General features: G+C 36.6%; 3 protein-coding genes across 6 annotated transcripts; 2 read left to right on the top strand and 1 right to left on the bottom strand.

Annotated features, from left to right (window-relative positions):
* The first annotated feature begins 557 nt into the window (after positions 1-557).
* Positions 558-2,722, top strand: AMT1;2 (ammonium transporter 1;2). Its single transcript, NM_105152.3, has one exon. It carries the CDS (start codon positions 797-799, stop codon positions 2,339-2,341), a length of 1,545 nt encoding a protein of 514 aa, NP_176658.1. The 5' UTR covers positions 558-796; the 3' UTR covers positions 2,342-2,722.
* Positions 2,723-3,740: 1,018 nt separating this feature from the next.
* PnsB2 (NDH-dependent cyclic electron flow 1) lies at positions 3,741-6,299 on the bottom strand. Of its 3 annotated transcripts, NM_001198383.1 has the most exons (4): positions 5,400-6,299; positions 4,890-5,324; positions 4,707-4,773; positions 3,801-4,144 (listed from the first exon to the last, which is right to left on the bottom strand). In NM_001198383.1, exons 1-4 carry the CDS (start codon positions 5,811-5,813, stop codon positions 3,957-3,959), a joined length of 1,104 nt encoding a protein of 367 aa, NP_001185312.1. In that variant the 5' UTR covers positions 5,814-6,299; the 3' UTR covers positions 3,801-3,956. The 3 variants fall into 3 exon arrangements, with proteins under 3 accessions (NP_564840.1, NP_001185312.1, NP_001031233.1); NM_105151.4 differs by lacking the exon at positions 4,707-4,773 and having other exon boundaries at positions 3,741-4,144; positions 5,400-6,065; NM_001036156.2 differs by having other exon boundaries at positions 4,126-5,324; positions 5,400-5,923.
* A 571-nt stretch (positions 6,300-6,870) lies between these two features.
* On the top strand, positions 6,871-9,311 carry AT1G64760 (O-Glycosyl hydrolases family 17 protein). Of its 2 annotated transcripts, NM_105150.3 has the most exons (4): positions 6,871-7,054; positions 7,158-7,502; positions 7,950-8,449; positions 8,532-9,311. In NM_105150.3, the coding sequence occupies exons 2-4, from the start codon at positions 7,168-7,170 to the stop codon at positions 9,140-9,142; spliced, it is 1,446 nt and encodes a 481-aa protein (NP_176656.1). In that variant the 5' UTR covers positions 6,871-7,054; positions 7,158-7,167; the 3' UTR covers positions 9,143-9,311. The 2 variants fall into 2 exon arrangements, with proteins under 2 accessions (NP_176656.1, NP_001031232.1); NM_001036155.3 differs by having other exon boundaries at positions 7,034-7,502; positions 8,532-9,299.
* Positions 9,312-9,313: the final 2 nt, after the last annotated feature.

Raw genomic sequence — 9,313 nt, 5'->3', positions numbered from 1 at the left:
ATAAATGATACATCATTCATGATCTATCAACTATTGACTTCATCGATACAAACGAAACGAAAAATTACATTTTTCAAATTATTTTAATTCCAAAAAAGAAATCAAATTATTTCTCCTTTGAATCGTGCCGTCAAAAAAAATAAATTATTTCTCCTTTGTAAGAACATTAACTAGTTCATATAAAATATTGAGTTGGAAAAATAGACATACAAATTCATTTAAAAGAATCATATCGTCATATGCTTGAACTTGTTCTTTAATGTCGTACTTCTATGTAGCGATGTTTAATTAATTGTTTCTCATAAACAAATGCTGACCCGATTCCTTGTCATACTAAAATAAACGATTCAAACACTAAACGAAATATTATAAGAATTTTCTTTTTTCTTTTTTTATTCGTATAACCAAAATTAATTGCACACAAAAACTGATTAAATATCTTATTAAAATAAAAAAATCTTCTTTAAAAAATTAACTTTAAATATGTTCAAAACTGAATAGAAACTAAAACAAAACTATACCAAAACAAATTTATTAATTTTATTTTAGTTTGATTACTACTGTTTAAAAAAACTTAAACCAGAGACCTAGAATTTTAAAATTCAGAAAACTTCTTTTAAAACCTCAACTAGAAGAAGAGTAAGTAGTACCGCAACTTTTTGTGATGTAACGAAATAAATATGCTTTTTTCCACTTTAAATACACCAAAGACACTCTCACCACAAGTACTCACTTAAGCAAACACGTTCCACAATCAAGTACCCTCTCTCTATCTCTCCCTCCCTCCCTCTCCACCATGGACACCGCAACCACCACATGCTCTGCCGTAGATCTATCTGCCCTCCTATCCTCTTCTTCTAACTCAACATCTTCCCTCGCCGCGGCAACCTTTTTATGTTCCCAAATTTCAAACATCTCCAACAAACTCTCCGACACAACTTATGCCGTCGACAACACGTATCTCCTCTTCTCCGCCTACCTTGTCTTTGCCATGCAGCTCGGTTTCGCTATGCTTTGTGCTGGATCAGTCCGAGCCAAGAACACTATGAACATCATGCTTACCAATGTCCTTGATGCTGCCGCTGGAGCCATCTCTTACTACCTCTTCGGATTCGCATTCGCCTTTGGTACACCTTCCAACGGATTCATCGGTCGCCACCATAGCTTCTTCGCTTTAAGCTCTTACCCTGAACGCCCCGGCTCCGACTTCAGCTTTTTCCTCTACCAATGGGCTTTTGCCATAGCCGCGGCCGGAATCACTAGCGGTTCCATCGCCGAGCGAACGCAATTCGTTGCTTACCTTATCTACTCTACTTTCTTGACCGGTTTTGTTTACCCGACAGTCTCGCACTGGTTCTGGTCAAGTGATGGATGGGCTAGCGCGTCCCGGTCTGACAACAATCTCTTGTTTGGCTCAGGTGCTATTGATTTCGCAGGTTCAGGAGTTGTTCACATGGTAGGTGGAATTGCCGGTTTATGTGGAGCGTTAGTTGAAGGACCAAGAATAGGTAGATTTGACCGGTCAGGCCGGTCCGTGGCTTTACGTGGTCACAGTGCATCCCTTGTCGTGCTTGGTACCTTCTTGTTGTGGTTTGGATGGTATGGGTTTAACCCTGGTTCCTTTTTAACCATTCTTAAAGGCTACGACAAGTCTCGGCCATATTATGGTCAATGGAGCGCTGTAGGTCGCACCGCGGTCACCACAACGCTTTCTGGCTGCACCGCTGCGTTGACTACTCTATTCAGTAAACGGCTTTTAGCAGGTCATTGGAACGTTATTGACGTATGCAACGGACTTCTAGGCGGCTTTGCAGCTATAACCTCCGGATGTGCCGTGGTGGAGCCGTGGGCTGCTATAGTATGTGGCTTTGTGGCATCATGGGTTTTAATCGGATTTAACTTGCTTGCCAAGAAACTTAAATATGATGACCCACTCGAGGCTGCTCAGCTCCACGGTGGATGTGGAGCATGGGGATTAATCTTTACCGGGCTGTTCGCAAGGAAAGAATACGTTAACGAGATTTACTCCGGTGATAGGCCTTACGGACTGTTCATGGGCGGGGGAGGAAAACTGCTCGCCGCGCAGATCGTTCAGATTATTGTGATCGTTGGGTGGGTGACGGTAACTATGGGACCGTTGTTTTATGGGTTACATAAGATGAATCTTTTGAGGATATCAGCAGAAGATGAGATGGCAGGAATGGACATGACACGTCATGGAGGATTTGCTTACGCATACAATGACGAAGACGACGTGTCGACTAAACCATGGGGTCATTTCGCTGGAAGAGTGGAGCCTACAAGCCGGAGCTCGACTCCTACACCGACCTTGACTGTTTGATACTTTGATTGGAGAATTGAGTGGTCCCAAACGAGTCAGTTTTAATGTGGTGAAGACAAGAGTTCGGGCACCAAACATGTTGGACGCATCTTTGTGTATTATTGGTCTTCTTCTTCTTCTTTTTTTTTCTCTTGGTTATCGCTCTGTTGTGGACAGATAGTGTGGAACTGTTAACAATAACATGATCAGTATGTCTTTTTAATTAAAGTGAACGTTTGGTATCAAAATTAAACATTGGAATTTGAGCGGTCTTGAGACATTTTAAATGTTAAGAAAAGAGAGGAAAAAAAAATCTTGTACGATAGCATGTTTTGTTTTGATAAAATGAACGTTAGAATGTTAATCAATAATCACCAACGGAAATTAATCAGAATTGTCGAGTTTTATTATAAACGAGTTTTTTTTTTGTGGACGAGCTTATCAAATTATCACATACTGATCATAAGAAAGTTGTCTTGGGTACTTATCGGTTATGTTATCACCACAAAACTATGTAACCTTTTTTTTTGTTGTTGTTCAAACCACATAATACGTAACCATGATTCGGGATTTGATATCATAACCTATGGTTCTAGGCTTCTAGCTAGTTCCATGGTATCCATTGGTTCAATGATTCTTTTCTGTTGATTGGTCGTCAAATTTTCTGAATAACTAATATTTTAAATATGAAAATATAAATATATTTATATTAGTATATTACTACTTTAGAAAACGGATGGTCCGGAGCCTCGTATGTACTTTATCCTTTTTCCCATTTGCCATAAATTACCGTTCAATTTTATCATTTGTCTTCTCGTCCTCTCTTTTTATCATCACCCATTTATTCACCACTAAAAGTTGATCTTATATACTACATACAAATCTGAGTAGCTCCCACCTAGATGTTTGTTTTATTTAGAATTTTATTTGACATTATTTGTGTATTTTGTTGCTAATTACGATTCTAACTAATTTATTTTCCCGACAACTTTGTTAGATTAGCTTGTATAAATCAAAATTGGAGAATATTATTTATATAAATAATAATATGCGGTTGGATACGAACTGTTCATACCAAATTACACTGAATATTATACAAAGGTGTCGAATATTGCATATAAGGTTGTCGATCAATTTTTTCAACGGCAGTGTTGCCTCATATTGCCTTTAAAGGGGTTGTCGATCTATTCTAGAAGGGACTTTCAATCAACAATATTATTTTGCTGTAATATGTTTTTCAGTTTTCCTCAAAAAACTCATTTTCTAGAACCGTTATACTACTTAAAAATAAAAATTTCGATAAAACACAGAAAACATTAAAATTAGAGTGAGAAAGGTAAATACTGTGACATATCAATGTCTTATAAGTTTATTTAGTATGTGCAATATCACAAATCTTTTTGTACTTACTTAATTAAAAGTTGCGTTACAAATCAATAAAATAAAAATCCGCAACTCATATATTTTCTGAGACAATTTTGTTTTACATCAACTTTGATTTACTAAGTTCATTATTGTATATTGATTTAGTATAGTCATTAACATGTTTTGAATATATAGAAGAAAAAATGGCAACAAAAATAGAGAGGGAAAAAATGAAGAAGACAGAACTATAGTAAATGAAATTTACAAATTATCATGCTCGATTACCATTGCTCCTCTCCATGTCTCTCCGGAGGCTACATCGACAGGAACGAGCATTGACGTTGGACCTGTGCACACGAAGTAATGTTGCTTCCCATACTTGTCCCACATCGATCCTGGGGATCCCACATACATCTCTTCGAACCCAATCCTTATCATCCTGAAAAACAATCCTCTCCCCTGAAAAATTCAAATTCCAAACTCATCAGATTCTATTGAGTTCATAGTTAGCATTAGAAAATCTTCCTTAAGCAATAAACAGAGAGAGAAAATTATATATAAGATATAGAAGTTAATTGAAATAGTTTTTGGATTGAAAGTTTTGTGTAAGACATCGTAGATAAAACAAAACTTAAAAGTAACATGTTACATCCACACATTGAGACTCTATATCAAGATTCAACATCTACCAAAATAGTTTTTTTTTTTTGCATCTTGATGTTGTATTTGGATAAACAGTTGTTTTTTGCTTCTTTTTCTTTCTGAGTTTGCTAGAAAATCTGAAAAAAAAACTTATGAAATTATGATATTGATGATTTAAGTTACGCTTAAATTATAGCGTTAAAATACAGTTTTATCACCAATATAGAGTTTTACAATTTTTGGACCAATTTTGGTGAGAATACATAATTCCGCTAGCGTCAAACCGAAATTCTGATATTTTGTGTCAAGATGCGATTCATAAATTTTTGGAAATTATTAATTTACAAAATGTATGATTTATTAATATATATTTTAGTACTAAATGAGTTGGAAATTCCTTTTGGTATTTTTATTTTGTTTTTTGCATCCAAAACTTTTTTTTTTTTCTTTTTTTTTATGTAATTGGTTTTCATTCGAGATGCAACTTGGAACATATATACCAAATTGATGTTGCATCCAAATGCAGAAACGAATGGTCATACTGAATATAAACGAATGGTACCTGATCTATAGTTTCAAATTTGGAAGGTGGAGTGTTATAGACTGCCTTTAATCTCTCAGCCGGAGGAGCACCATATATTCTACTCATCTTTTTCTCAAGAAGTGTAATAACAGAATCTTCTACTGCCCAAATCCCCGGCTTTTCCCCTTCTTCCGACCCGAACCACCCCGAAGATTCCGCCTTCATTGCCTCAGAAGGAGACAAGAGCTCAAAAGGCGATGACAAAGGCGGGTTGGGACAATAAGAGCATCCCTTTAGTCCTTGAATTCCTGCCCCACTCCGTTTCTTGAACCTCAAGTAACTCATAATCCCCGGTTTAAGGGTAACTGGTTTGCGACCATTGTTCTTCACCACCAGAGCTGTAGCCATGCTTACTGGGTAGAGAGAGACGATATACGTTATGTCGAGAACCCCGGCCGTACAGCTAAGTTCGATCTGAGAACGTTCCCAAAGATTTCATCATTGTGTGGACAAAATTTGATATATATATTGAGGTATTGAATCAATCACCTGAAGAGCATCAATGGCGTCTGAATCAGTATCCTTGACACTCCAATCACATCCTGAGATTACTGAAGACCCTCCTTTAGGTTCTTCCCCGTTTACGATAACAACACCAACCCCACCTCTGCTCTCATCACCATCAACTGTGTAAAGGACTTCCTCGAATCCCTCGTCTTTCCAGTATACCTTTGGCTTATATGAAAGTACATGAGCATCTGATAGACTCAGTTTTAATGAACTTCCATTTCTGACCTTAAGCTCTACCATAGGAATGTTGTTTGATTCCGAGAATTTTATGCCTTTTCGTCCGAATTTATCTTCAAGCTTTTCAGTATTTATTGTCTGTGTCTGAGGAGCTGAAATTGAACTTCTTACGGCTTTTGGTTTTGGGAGCAAAGAAAAAGAGATAAGAGAAGCCATTGATGGAGAGTAAGGAGAGGAAAAGATAAGACAAATGGTGGAGAGAAAGGAGAAGAAAAGATAAGACAAATGAAGTTTGTAGTGGACTTAGCCACCAACGAAAGTTAATCAGAATTGTCAAGCTTTATTATAAACGAGCTTATCAAATTATCATTTTCTGATCATAAGATTTTTTTTTTCTTTTTTTTTATAATCATAAGAAGTTGTCTTGGGTCGTCCTTATGTTATTGTTATCACCACATAATAAGTAACCATGATTTTGTTTAATCTTTTGTTTTTGATTGGTCTTCAAATTTTCTGAATAACTAATATTTAAAATAGAAAATAAATTCATCTTACTACTTATAGAAAACGGATGGTCCGGAGCCTCGGATGCATTGCTTTATCATATTTTACTATCATCGTTGAAATTGAAATAGAAGACAATTTTTTTTTTTTTTTTTTTTAAATTATTTTTTTTGAAATAGAAGACAATTGTATATATACATGACAAAATAGACCTTATATTATGTATGTAATTAGTTTCTATTTGTTTTTACTAATAAATTTATCATTCGTTAACTCACTTACCATTTTTATTTCATAATTTATCGGTTAAAGTGGTCGTAATGGATTATTCACAATGTAAGAATGTACTCCCCTAAACCGAAAGTGAAACAAAATGTAGTTCAGACCATCTCATATGAGTTTAGTTCAGGTTCAGTTTTTGTATATAAAGGTAATCTCGATTCAAAGGGTTTAAAACTCTTAATAAAATGTAAGTCTAAGGTTCTATCGAAATTCGTTTTTCTAATATAGAAACACTTAACCGATTAAACCAAAATATGATCTGATTAATTTTGTTTCGATTCGGTTTTGGGTTGGGATCAAATCATCACAAGGAATTAGATCACAGATGCACCAAAATTTTGAAATTTTTATGTCGGTAACCATATGTCCCATGAACTAATTTGTTTATTAGTTGTTACGAGGACAAAGACTGAACGAGCATTGGCCCATGACATGTTCTCTCCGGAGAAATAGAGCCGTTATAAATCCACCCACAACGTCATGATACATCATTATTAAATAGTACTATCATTCATTTAGCAACGAAACTCACCGAAAATATCTCCAACTTTTATCTCTCTTTTAGTTTCCCCAAAACCAAAAAGTTTACCTTTTTAGGTTTCTCTACAGTCTCCACGCGTTTCTTCTTCTCTCTCTGTACGCGTTTTATCAGTCTCCATATCTAAGGAGAGGTAATGGGTCCTCTAAAAGTTTCTCATTTCCCAAATGTTAGATTTATGAAACTGTTAATTTTACAATTTTGGGTTAAAATCTCACCTTTTCGATCTTTCTCAGGTGAAAATCGATGTCGAATCTGTTGGCTCTCGTCGTCGGATTCGTAATCGTAATTGGTCATTTGGGTATTTTGGTAAATGGGTTGGGTGTGAATTGGGGAACAATGGCTACACATAAGCTACCTCCAAAGACAGTGGTTCAGATGCTTAAAGACAATAACATCAACAAAGTTAAGCTTTTTGATGCGGACGAGACAACCATGGGTGCACTCGCTGGATCGGGTCTTGAAGTGATGGTCGCTATTCCCAATGATCAGCTTAAGGTTATGACTAGTTACGACCGAGCCAAAGATTGGGTTCGTAAGAATGTCACTCGTTATAACTTCGATGGTGGTGTCAATATCACGTGAGTTTGTCTCTCTTCCTCTCTGTTCTGTCTCAATGTTATTGTTATTGATTGGTTGTAGTGTTTGTCTAAACGTCAAAATTAACATTCTTTGTGTTTGTTTGTCGAAACCTCATAAACCCATGGTTGTTTAGTTTATGACATTGCCAAATGCATAACCATGAGTGAGTTATGTCTATAGACAAAATGTGTCTAGCTATATATGTTTGTTTCTGAAGATTGGATGTTTAGGGTTGATTTTCAATGTCTGGTGAAATCTGTGTTGTCTGATTATGAAATCAAATATCTTTTAACACTACTGTCAAATGCAGAACCTGTTTCCACTAAAATGTATTTATATCTATAAAAGTCAAATCTTTTAACAGTACTGTCAAAATGCAGAACATGTTTAGAGAAAAATGTGTTTACATGTCTCAGTGAAGCTAATCACTTGTGGATGTGTTTCAGGTTTGTAGCTGTTGGGAATGAGCCATTCCTCAAATCATACAATGGATCGTTCATAAACCTCACATTCCCTGCACTTGCGAACATTCAAAACGCTTTAAATGAAGCCGGACTAGGAAACTCTGTCAAAGCAACAGTCCCTTTAAACGCGGATGTATACGATTCACCAGCAAGCAATCCCGTTCCATCTGCAGGAAGATTCCGTCCCGATATCATCGGTCAAATGACTCAGATTGTTGACTTTCTTGGCAAGAACAATGCTCCCATCACAATTAACATCTACCCTTTCTTAAGTCTCTATGGGAATGATGATTTCCCACTCAACTACGCCTTCTTCGATGGTGCTGAACCGATAAACGACAACGGTATTGATTATACAAACGTTTTCGATGCCAATTTCGATACTTTGGTGTCGTCTTTGAAAGCTGTTGGTCACGGAGATATGCCAATAATCGTTGGAGAAGTTGGTTGGCCAACAGAGGGTGACAAACACGCTAATGCAGGTTGATATCTGACCTTCTTTAGATGGATTTTTATCCTTTATGAAGTGTTTTAGTTTTGATTTTGAAAACGGTTTTTTCACAGGCAGTGCTTACAGATTCTACAACGGGCTTTTACCGAGGCTTGGAACAAACAAAGGAACTCCATTGAGACCAACCTACATTGAGGTATACTTGTTCGGATTACTCGACGAGGATGCAAAAAGTATAGCACCGGGACCGTTCGAACGCCATTGGGGAATATTTAAATTCGACGGGCAACCAAAGTTTCCTATAGATCTTTCAGGTCAAGGACAGAGTAAGTTCTTGATTGGTGCACAAAACGTGCCGTATCTACCCAACAAGTGGTGTACGTTTAATCCAGAAGCCAAGGACTTGACAAAACTCGCGGCTAATATAGATTACGCCTGCACTTTCTCTGATTGCACGGCGCTTGGATACGGATCTTCTTGCAATACTCTTGATGCAAATGGAAACGCGTCGTATGCGTTTAACATGTTCTTTCAAGTGAAGAATCAAGATGAGAGTGCTTGCTATTTTCAAGGTTTGGCCACCATTACAACGCAGAATATATCTCAAGGACAATGCAATTTCCCTATTCAGATTGTGGCTTCCTCAGCCTCTTCTTTTTCTTGTTCGTCTTATTCTTTGGTTGTGTTGATCGTTTGGTTTCTGTTATCAGGGATGATGTTTTGAGGTTAGATTGAATTTGTTGAACTTAGTGAGGTTTTGTGAGCCTAATTGTTTTCTTACAGATATATATATTACAATGATTCTTTTGTCCATGTTCTTAGAAGTTGAATCCTAGATAAATCGGAATATCCAGATACTTGTTCTATCGATATTTTAATACAGTTTTACACTACA

Source organism: Arabidopsis thaliana (assembly GCF_000001735.4).
Source record: "Arabidopsis thaliana chromosome 1 sequence".
In the NCBI taxonomy this organism is placed as follows: Eukaryota; Viridiplantae; Streptophyta; class Magnoliopsida; order Brassicales; family Brassicaceae; genus Arabidopsis; species Arabidopsis thaliana.
This window is presented reverse-complemented; position numbering and strand designations above follow the sequence as displayed.